Source organism: Thamnophis elegans, chromosome 3, assembly GCF_009769535.1.
Source record: "Thamnophis elegans isolate rThaEle1 chromosome 3, rThaEle1.pri, whole genome shotgun sequence".
NCBI lineage: Eukaryota > Metazoa > Chordata > Lepidosauria > Squamata > Colubridae > Thamnophis > Thamnophis elegans.
In genome coordinates, this window is record NC_045543.1 from 120,052,680 (window position 1) to 120,063,712 (window position 11,033).

Sequence of the window (11,033 nt, forward strand, 5' to 3'; positions counted from 1 at the left end):
TATGGAATGTGCTGAGAAAAATGGCCATCTCGGAACATCTCATGGTCCTTATGTGAAACATTTATGCAAGTCAAGAAGCCACACTTCAAGCAGAACATGGTGGAACAGAATGGCCCCAGGTTCGCTAAGGAGTGGCACAAGGCTGTATATACGCCCCCTTTATTTACTCAACTAATATGCTAAATGGCAGGCTGTGCGGCGTTGGCGGCCCGGGCCTTCGCGATGGTGGCTAGGGAAGCAGCAGCTATTTCGGATGCCCGAACTTCGTCGAAGGCTTTCTGGAACGACAAGTCTGATTTCGTTAGTAGCCTCTTCTGTAGCTTGAGGTCGCGGAGGCCACACACCAGGCGGTCGAGAAGAGCTTCATCCAAGTCCCGGAACTCGCAGTGCAGGGCGGCGGATCGTAGGGCAGCAACGTAGGCACTCACGGACTCCCCCTCGGCTTGGCTGCGCTGATGAAATGCGTGCCGGCTGGCTATTTTGGACGGGGACGGAGCATAATGGCTCGTCAGCTTTGCCATTAGCTCAGGCCACGGAACGGCCTTTATAGGTTCAGGAGCTGTCAGAGCCCTGGCTGTGTGGAAAATGTCTGAGCCACACACGGACAAGAAAAACGCACATTTCCTCTCATCTGTCAGCTCGGTAAGGTCGTGTGCGACCAGGAAGCATTCAAATCGAGCCGTGTATGACTCCCATGTCTCAGCTCCATAGTTGAATGGCGCGAAATTTAACGTGGCCATTCCTGTCAGAACCAACGACGTCTCGTCGCGGTAGGATTAAGCGCGGTTCTAGTGACTCAGCGAGTGACTTCAGCTGTAAGTGACTTCAGCTTCTCGTACCTCAGTTTGGCGATCCCACCTTCGTCGCCAGTGGTGTGTACCAAGACCCGTGGGTAGCCAAAGGACTGAGGCAGAGACAGGAATAAAAGGCTAACAAGTTTATTCCCTTAAGTACAGGCTAACATTTCAGAACCGGCTTAGAAAAGAACGCGCGCTGCTCGTTTGGACAGCTCCCTATTTATACAGGAGCTGTCAAACGATCAGCCAATCAGCTGTCGAGCGCTTTCCCGCTCAAACCTCTAGTCAGCGCAAGCTCAGAACACAACACTCCTCCCCCCTTACATTCGTGCAGGCGTAGTCCTGTAAGTAAGCTGGACGCCGCCTGATGCGGCCTGATGCCCTAGGCCCTTCTGCTTCGCTTGGAGGTTCTGGCTGTTCGACCGAGGACTCTGCATCGGAGGACGGCGATCGCCTGGGCCGCCGGAGAACACAGGATGGTACTGGCCCACCAAGTAAGTCGCCGCTTCGGTTTGGGACTGTGGCTGCTTGTTCTCGGCTGGCCTCTTCGTTTCCGTGCTCGGCGTCGGTCGTCGTGTCCGTCGGTGTTGGCAGGTCGGTTGACTGCTGCAGACTGGTGGGAGATTGGTGCCTGCTCCGCAACTGGTCGCAGTGGCGTTTCCAGAGTCTGCCGTCGAGGAGCCTGACCCTGTAGGAGCAGGGCCCGGTTTGGTCAATTATTATGCCCGGCAGCCACAAGGGATGTCCTACATAATTCCGGGCATACACTGCCTCCCCCTGGACGAAGGAACGGGACCCTCCCCGGGAATCCAATGGGGTGGGAACGGAATAAGTGGGGTGCAAACGGTCTAAGGTTGTCCGCAACCGTCGTCCCATGAGGCGCTCAGCTGGGCTAGTGTTTGTTTCTGGCAAGGGAGTAGTATGTTGGGCTAGCAAGAAGGCGTCAATTCGTTCCTGCCAGGGAAGGTGGTCTAGTTTGGAAAGAGCCTCTTTGACGGAGAGAACAGCGCGCTCCGCCAAGCCATTGCTAGCGGGATGGAACGGGGAGGTGAGGGCATGTCGGATGCCTTGTGAAGCAAGGAAAGCTTCAAACTTGGTGGCTGTCAGTTGCGGTCCATTGTCGGACACCAACACATCGGGCAGGCCGTGGGTGGCAAATAAGTGGCGCAGGGTCACGATTAGCGCGTCTGCAGTAGTGGAGGACATGTGGACGACCTCGACCCATTTCGAGAAGGCGTCCACAGCGACAAAGAGCATGCGGCCGTGAATAGGGCCTGCAAAATCAACGTGAATGCGGGACCATGGGGCTGAAGGGGGCTCCCATGTTCGCGGCTCAGCTTTTGGTGGCAGCGCCTGGGCACCCTGGCATTGCGGGCAGACGGCGACATGGTCGGCGATGTCTTGGTCGAGCTTAGGCCACCAGACATAGCTCCTACCTAAAGCTTTCATCCGGACAATTCCCGGGTGAGCGTGATGTAGCTGCCGCAGGACAGTAGTCCTCAGTGAGGCAGGTACGACAACCCTATGGCCCCACAGCAAACAGCCGCGCTGAACGGAGAGCTCCGCCAGGCGTGACTTGAAGGGCAGGTACACAGTGTCAATGGGGTCTTTTGGCCACCCTCGCTTAACCCAGTCTAGCACCCGGGAAATTACCTGATCCCTTGCGGACTCCCGGGCGATGTCGGCGGCAGAGAGTGGAAGGTTGAGGTCGTCTATTAGGAAGACAGGTGCGGCAGCAGCAGGGTCTTCCAAGGCTTCTGGCAGGGGGCAACGGCTGAGGGCGTCGGCGTGGGCGATCTGCTTCCCCGGCCTGTGTTTCAGCTGATATTCGTAGGAGGCAAGGAAGACAAACCAACGGGTCATGCGTGGGGAGAGAACCTGCGGGGCAGGGCGATCTCCGGCGAGCAACCCGAGCAGGGGCTTGTGATCGGTGACAATTTGGAATGGGCGGCCGTACAAGTAATGGTGGAACCGGCGCACCCCAGCCACAATGGCAAGAGCCTCCTTATCAATTTGGGCATAGTTACGTTCAGCGGCAGAGAGCGTGCGTGAAAAATAGGCAACTGGCACCTCTGCTCCGCTGGGTAACTGGTGGCAAAGGACGGCGCCCACCCCATAGGGTGAAGCGTCACAAGCGAGCACAAGGGGCAAGTGGTTTGTAGTTTTAGTTTTTGTAGTTTTGTAGTTTTATTAGAATTTGTAGGCCGCCCTTTTCCCTGAGGGGACTCAGGGCGGCTCACATAAAACTAGGAAGGGGGGATACAGACAACAAAATAGAGACATATACTAAAAATAGTAGGCAACATCCATACAACATTCGGGAGGGGCAATTATCCTTATCCCCAGGCCTGACGGGCGAGCCAGTTCTTCAGGGCTGTGCGGAAGGCTTGGACGGTGGAGAGTGTTCGCTGTACTGCACTAACACATCGTTGGAAATCAGTAGGTGTTTGACCGCTAAGAACGCGGATGCCTCCCGGCGGCCCCACACCCAAGGGGTACCCGAGTCGAGGAGGCGATGCAGTGGCTCAGCGACTGTCGCCTTGTGGGGCAGGAAGACAGCGTAAAAATTAAGTAGGCCTAAAAAGGCCTGTAATTCAGCTCTATTCTTTGGAGCAGGGGCCTCAACGATGGCTTTGGTTTTGGCAGCCGTGGGGTGGATACCACTGCCATCGATAAGGAACCCTAAGAATTCTATCTGGGATACCGCAACTTGGCATTTATCTCTCTTAACCTTCAGGCCCACTTTTTGGAATCTTTGGAGAACCATGCGCAAACGGGCCATGAGTTCATCCAAGGAAGTGGCTGACACAAGGACGTCGTCAAAATAGGGGACGACGCCTTGGAGTCCTTGGAGTAGCCGCTCCATTAAGCTTTGGAACAGTCCTGGGGCAATGCTGACCCCAAACTGCAGTCTGCGGCAACGGAATGCACCCCGGTGCGTGACAATTGTCTGTGCTTCAGCTGCTTCATCGTCCACGACCAGCTGTTGATAGGCTTGGGCGAGGTCGAGCTTCGCGAACACAGTCCCCTCGCCCAAGGTGTGCAGCAAGTGTTGAACCACCGGTACTGGGTATGCGTGGGAAGGCAAGGCACGGTTGATTGAGCAACGGTAGTCAGCGCAAATCCTCACGCTGCCATCTGGCTTGATGGGTAACACAATGGGTGTTTCCCATCTGGCATGGTCCACTGGCTCCAAAACGCCCTGAGCCACTAGTCTGTCCAATTCAGCGTCTACTTTTGGTTTGAGGGCGATGGGCACCCGGCGAGGCTTCATCCGCACTGGCTGTACGGACGGGTCGAGGTTAAAGGAAACCGGCGTGCCCGTGTACTTGCCTAATTTGCCATCAAAGACTTCAGGGAACTCGTTGACCAGGCAGTCGAGTGCATTTGAGCTGAGGTGGTGAATTCCGCTGATCTGTAGACCCAGGGACTGGAACCAGTCGAGGCCGAGAAGGCTGGGCAGCCGTCCATCGACTACGATGAGGGGTAGGCGGCCGTCAAACCCCTTGAACTGCACTCTGACCTTGCGGGTGCCAATTATTGGAATCAGGTTGCCCTGATAGTCTCTCAATGTGAGATGGCAATCGTTCAGCTGGCGTTTCGAAAGCTGCGGCACAATGCGTTTGATGGTGCTCCACGACACGATAGATGTTGCGGAACCGGTGTCGAGCTCCATCTCGCAGGGCTTCCCCTCAACCATGACTGTCAGTTGAATTTTCCTTTGAAGTTGGTTGCACGAAAGACCATGGTGAGAGTTACGGAGAATGGAATGGCAGTCCACTCTTGCTTTCTTAGGGCCCTCTGTCCTGGGACGATATGGCCGCGACCGCTCGGTCTGTGACTCGGAAGAGGACATGGGCTGTGCTGCTCGGCATACTCGAGCGATGTGACCCTTTCTGCCACAGCGCTGGCAGAGGGCTTGCCTGAATCTGCACTCAGCTCTTTCGTGGTTACCTCCGCAACCACTACATGCAGATTTAGGTTTGCCCTTCTGCCGTTGCCAGCTCTTTCTGTTCGCCTCATCAAGGCGGTTGATGTCCTCATTATATGCTTCAGCATCGGAATCTTCGCTTTCCGAGTCAGGCTGACTGGTCACTGTATTAAAGGCATTGGCAGGCTGTGCGGCGTTGGCGGCCCGGGCCTTCGCGATGGTGGCTAGGGAAGCAGCAGCTATTTCGGATGCCCGAACTTCGTCGAAGGCTTTCTGGAACGACAAGTCTGATTTCGTTAGTAGCCTCTTCTGTAGCTTGAGGTCGCGGAGGCCACACACCAGGCGGTCGAGAAGAGCTTCATCCAAGTCCCGGAACTCGCAGTGCAGGGCGGCGGATCGTAGGGCAGCAACGTAGGCACTCACGGACTCCCCCTCGGCTTGGCTGCGCTGATGAAATGCGTGCCGGCTGGCTATTTTGGACGGGGACGGAGCATAATGGCTCGTCAGCTTTGCCATTAGCTCAGGCCACGGAACGGCCTTTATAGGTTCAGGAGCTGTCAGAGCCCTGGCTGTGTGGAAAATGTCTGAGCCACACACGGACAAGAAAAACGCACATTTCCTCTCATCTGTCAGCTCGGTAAGGTCGTGTGCGACCAGGAAGCATTCGAATCGAGCCGTGTATGACTCCCATGTCTCAGCTCCATAGTTGAATGGCGCAAAATTTAACGTGGCCATTCCTGTCAGAACCAACGACGTCTCGTCGCGGTAGGATTAAGCGCGGTTCTAGTGACTCAGCGAGTGACTTCAGCTGTAAGTGACTTCAGCTTCTCGTACCTCAGTTTGGCGATCCCACCTTCGTCGCCAGTGGTGTGTACCAAGACCCGTGGGTAGCCAAAGGACTGAGGCAGAGACAGGAATAAAAGGCTAACAAGTTTATTCCCTTAAGTACAGGCTAACATTTCAGAACCGGCTTAGAAAAGAACGCGCGCTGCTCGTTTGGACAGCTCCCTATTTATACAGGAGCTGTCAAACGATCAGCCAATCAGCTGTCGAGCGCTTTCCCGCTCAAACCTCTAGTCAGCGCAAGCTCAGAACACAACACTAAATATAATAATATTGGTGGTGGTGGTGGTTGCAAAATTGTGTCTGACCCACTGTGACCCCCATGGATAACATTCCTCCAGGCCTTCCTGTCTTCTACCATCCTATGGAGTCCATTTAAATTCACCCTGACTGCTTCAGTGACTCCATCCAGCCACCTCATTCTCTGCCGTCCCCTTCTTCTTTTGCCCTTAATTTTTCCCAGAATTAGGTTCTTCTCCAGTGAGTCCTTCCTTCTCATTAGGTGGCCAAAGTATTTGAGTTTCATCTTCAGGATCTGGTCTTCTAAAAAGCAGTCAGGGTTGATCTCCTCTAGGACTGACCGGTTTGATCGCTTTGCAGTCCAAGGGACTCGCAGGAGTCTTCTCCAGCACCAGAGTTCAAAGGCCTTAATTCTTTGGCGCTCAGCCTTTGTTATGGTCTAACTTTCACAGCCATACATACTGTATATATTATAACATAAGAATGTAATTGGCTTGGAGAATGAAACATCAGTAGCCTGTGCTAAGCTGCTGAAAATGCAAAGGAGATCTGCAAGAGCTAATAATTAAAGTCAAGAAGCAAAGCTAAAAGGTATAATAACCAGCTTTAAAACTGATAATGAAGATATCAAAACACTGGATGGCTTCATGTTTTAGGAGCAACCATCAATAGTAAATCAACAAGTAGTCATAAAATAAGCCCTAATTACTACATGACAGTGCAGCCATAAAGGCCTAGGGAAAGATATTCAGATGCCATCTACAGATCAGATTACTGCAACTAGGCTAGTGACATTCTTTGAGATATCAAAATAAAAATTGGACTTTGAAGGAGTGAGAAAGGAAGAGTATTAACACATTTGAACTTTGTTGTTGGAGAAGACTGAGAATACCATGGATAGCCAAGAAAACAAACAAATGGTTTATCAAACAAATCAATCCTGAGTTCTCAATTGTGGCACAAATACCCAGACTCAAATTATTCTACTTCAGAAATTCAGACTTAACTCTCCAGGAAAGGGTCTAATCCTGGGAAAGGCAACCATTGTCAAAATGGTTGGGCTCAATTACAGTGGTGAAGTATAGGTTAGGGACAGATTGTCATGGAGAAAATCTATTTAATAGTTGACACTGACTTGATGGCATACAATGATTGATCAACCGTTTGTATGCTGTGCTGGCCTATCTAGATTATTTTGAACTGGAAATTAGTTATGATTGGAACTTCCTGAATATGAGACAAGACTCTTGCAAAAGTTCGTTCTTCTACCTATTGTATATATGAAAAGCTTTGGATTTATAGCATGCTGGTGCTATATAAAGATTTGCAGCTAAAATAAATACTTTGAGTTAATAATAGAAGCTGGCTTTCTATGTGTAACTGGAAGGGGGAAAGGAAGGGCAGTTTTGTGGAGCCTTCTTGAAACTGCTGAAAGGACTATAATGTAGACAGGAGATAGATGATGCCGTATCAATCCCCCCTCTTCTGTTGTGGCCCACCAGCAGAGCTGGCAGCAGATTCGAACAGTGAGGAGGGTGGGGAGAAACATGGGCCAGTCCTGGAGTCTGGGGAAGGCTCTGACAAGTGCTCTGTGTCAGAGGCAGAGATGGGGCCAGAACTGTCTGACAGTTATCAGCTGTCTTCAGAGTCAGACATCAGTGAGGCAGATGAAAAGCTGGAGCTTGTTCCCAATGTGCACATGCGCAGAGTTGCCACACGAAGGAACAGCTAAGGAACAAGGGTCGATTTGGGAGCAAGGCCATGTTATGTCCTCGACTTGTGACCTGTCTTAAGTCCTCAACTTATAACCGGCTGCAAGTCCTTGACATACGATTGACAGCCAGCAACAGCTGAGCCGCACCTGATTGGCTAAGGCATGGCTGGCTGAGTTCAGGCTGTTTCTGCTATCTTATTGGTTGCCCTGCTTGACAGCTCTAGTATAAATAGCTGTCAAGCAGGGCAACGTGCTGAACTGTATATAGTTGAAGCTGGTTCGTGTTCTGTTAACAATAAAGCTGTTCTAATTACCTTAGCCACTCCACACCTCATCTGTCCCTCTCAGCTTCTAACACTGGCAATGAAGGTGGGATAGCAATAGCAATAGCAGTTAGACTTATATACCGCTTCATAGGGCTTTCAGCCCTCTCTAAGCGGTTTACAGAGTCAGCATATCGCCCCCACAGTCTGGGTCCTCATTTTACCCACCTCGGAAGGATGGAAGGCTGAGTCAACCCTGAGCCGGTGAGATTTGAACCGCTGAAGGTCTTTAGCCAGAACAGCTACAAGAAGAAGGATTTTTTTTGAAGCCTTGCTACCCAAAGAGGCTTGGCAAAAGGACACAAAGAGAGCCTCTGAATGGCGGAGCAAAGCTATGTGGTCGATGTAGATCTTGAGGGCTTGGCATATGTCAAGAGTGTGCCACTTACGTTCCCTCTCATGATGAGAAGATTGCCAGAAATCAGGTAAGGTTAATTCTTGTCCTCTGTGGAAGCAGTTATTGATCTTCGGTATGAATGTCATGGCCAGTCTTAAGACAACTCAGTCTTGGTGGAACACGCACAGGTCAAGTCTTACTGAAAGAGCAGCCAAATCAGAAATGCATCTGGTAGATGTTATTGCCACCAAAAACAAAGTCTTAAAGAACAACAGTTTCAAAGATGTGGATCTCAGAGGTTCGAAAGACAAGGAAATTAGGGCCTCCAGGACCCGAGGTAAATTCCAAGACAGGTACCTATGGATGACTGGGGGTCAGAGATTGGAGGCTCCATGGAGAAATCTCCAGATCAATGGATGAGTAGATAGATGTTAGGAGGAAAAAGCCAAAAGCCAGATGGCCGCTTTGGAAGCCAAAGCAGCCATCTGTCGGGATAACATGTTAGGGGCAAGGCCCTGATCAAGACCCCTCTATAAGAAGTCCAGTAACTGAGGAATGGATGCTTTGAGTGGGTCAATGGACATGTTGAAGCACCAAAGTTCAAATGCGCACCAGGTAGCATCGTAAATGCGGTTAGTAGAGCTTTTGCGTGATGTTTGAATGTTAGCAATGATGTTGAGGGAGATGTTATCAGCTGTTAAGGCTTGCCGCTTAATCCCCATGTGGTTAATTGCAGCCACTGGGGGTCGGGGTGACAAATTGACCCTTGGTGTAGAGACAGGAGTGACCGTGGGATGTGCCATGGACTGGAGATCAACAGAGACACTAGATTGGCATACCAAGGCTGATGTGGCCAATTGGGCACCAGCAGTAAGAGCCTCTTGCTCCAACATTTTCTGAATCATTCTCTGGATGAGAGGGAGGGGCGGAAATGCGTACAGGAGACCTTTGAGCCAATGGTACCTGAGGGCGTCTACTCCTTCTGCCACCGGATCCACAAACCGAGAATAATACCTGGGTATCTGATTGCTTTCCGCCGTCGCAAACAGGTCTAGGACCGGCAAGCCGAATCAAAGTGTCAATTGATGGAAGAGGTTCAGATGGACGCTCCACTCCGCCTGATCTATCCTGGTCCAGCTCAGCCAATCTGCCTGGACATTGGAGGCCCGCGAGATGCGATCTGCCCTGAGAGATGACAGGTGAGATTCCGCCCACCAACACAACAGGGTGGACTCCTGCATTAGGGACCAGGAATGTGTACCTTGGTCATGGTGTTGTCTGTTATCACTAGGATATGGTTGTCCTGGACCGTGTGTGGGGATTGAATGAGGGCAAGACGTACCATGCACAACTCTAGCCAATTTATGCTAGTGAGCCACTAGCTCCTGCATGTGCGCTCCCCACCCTGTCAGACATGCGTCCGTCGTAAGTGTGACACGGCTCAGATCGCTGAACAAGGTTCCCTGCAAAATTGCCAGGGACTGCCACCATTTGCGGAACCATAAAACCTGTCTGGGAAGGGAAACCCTTAGAGGAGAGCAGCTCCTGTCGGCCTTCTGATGCGGAAACATGAACCATTGAAGGGTCCTGCTGTGGAACCTGGCCCATGGGACAACCCCGAAGCAAGATACCATCTTGCCCAAAACTTGGGAGAGAAGAAGAAGATACGCCTTGCGGAGGCGCAGGACTTTCCTGACAATTTCCCTCAGACTGTGTATGCAGTTGTTGGACAGATATAACCTTTCCGCAACGGTGTCTATTAAGACTCCGAGGTGACGAATGCGAGTGCCGGGTACGAGGTGACTTTTCTTGAGATTCACCCCAAACCTGTGATCTCTCAGGGTGTGGATGGTAAGAGTGACATACCTTTCTGCTTTAGACAGTGACCTGGACAATAGGAAAATGTCGTCCAGGTAGCAAAGAATCCGAATTGGAGATGACCTGATGTGGGTGGCTAGTGCTGCCAGTACCTTTGTGAATGGGGGCTGAGGACAGTCTGAATGAAAGAGCTTGGTACTGGAAGTGCCTTCTCCCATAGGAGAAACTGAGATATTTTTGGTGGTCTATGATGATGGGGATATGAAAGTAAGCTTCGGTCAAGTCTATTGACGTGAGGAAATTGCCTTTTCTGACCCCCTGCAGGATGGTGTGCAGAGAATGCATGTTGAACCAGTGGACAATATGGCAGTTCAATGAATTTAGATCCAAAATTGCTCTCCATCCCCCGGAGCTCCTTAGTACCACTAAGAGGCTAAGAAAAATGGCGGTAGCCTCTCCACGGTAAGATTTCTTAGGGGGGAAACGCTGGACGTTTCTGTTAAATCTGTCCTGGTTAGATCCCTGTCTGGGAGTGAAGGATTGTCATTGCAGATGGGAGAAGGAAGATCCCCTGTCCGCCAGCAAAAAGGGCGACCTCCTGTAGAAGGAATAAGGGCGACTGTTCTGTTTCTTATAGATGAATGAAAGGACTTGGCGCTTGTCTTTAGATTCTGTAAGCTACAGATCCAAAGGGGTACCAAATAATTGTGCGCCACTGTAGGGGAAGGCTGCTAGCTACCATTTGGTACGGACATCCACCTGCCACAGCTTGAGCCAAAGCAGATGCCTGGCCATGACCAAAGTGGCCATGGCTTTAGAAGTGAACCAGGCCGCATTGAGAGAAGAATCAGCAGCATATTCAATGGTTGCCTAATTTTGTTGAGATCCTATGCGATCTAGTGTCAGTGGGATCAATGCGCTCCTGAAGTTGTTTAGTTGAGATTAGGGCTGCCCTGGAGAAAAAAGAGGTGGCTGTAGAGGCCCTAATAGCCCAAGCCCCTGCCTTAGTTTTTGACTAAGGTTTGGTCTG

The 11,033-nt window shown here is 51.3% G+C and overlaps 1 protein-coding gene across 1 annotated transcript; it reads right to left on the reverse strand.

The window, feature by feature from the left end:
• Positions 1-796: 796 nt before the first annotated feature.
• Positions 797-5,463, reverse strand: LOC116506230 (uncharacterized protein K02A2.6-like). The gene is made up of 4 exons (XM_032213879.1): positions 3,297-5,463; positions 2,570-2,986; positions 1,122-2,431; positions 797-904 (listed from the first exon to the last, which is right to left on the reverse strand). The coding sequence occupies exons 1-4, from the start codon at positions 5,461-5,463 to the stop codon at positions 797-799; spliced, it is 4,002 nt and encodes a 1,333-aa protein (XP_032069770.1).
• Between the last annotated feature and the right edge of the window lie 5,570 nt (positions 5,464-11,033).

Bases quoted from the DNA above. Each gene is read 5' to 3' on its own strand.
- LOC116506230 (XM_032213879.1), bottom strand. From the start codon at position 5,463: ATGGCCACGTTAAATTTTGCGCCATTCAACTATGGAGCTGAGACATGG. The intron at 2,432-2,569 runs GTTGCCCCCTGC...CCCGGGTGCTAG, and splicing joins CCACGCCGACGCCCTCAGCC to ACTGGGTTAAGCGAGGGTGG. The intron at 905-1,121 runs GTAAGGGGGGAG...TCTCTGCCTCAG, and splicing joins AGGACTACGCCTGCACGAAT to TCCTTTGGCTACCCACGGGT.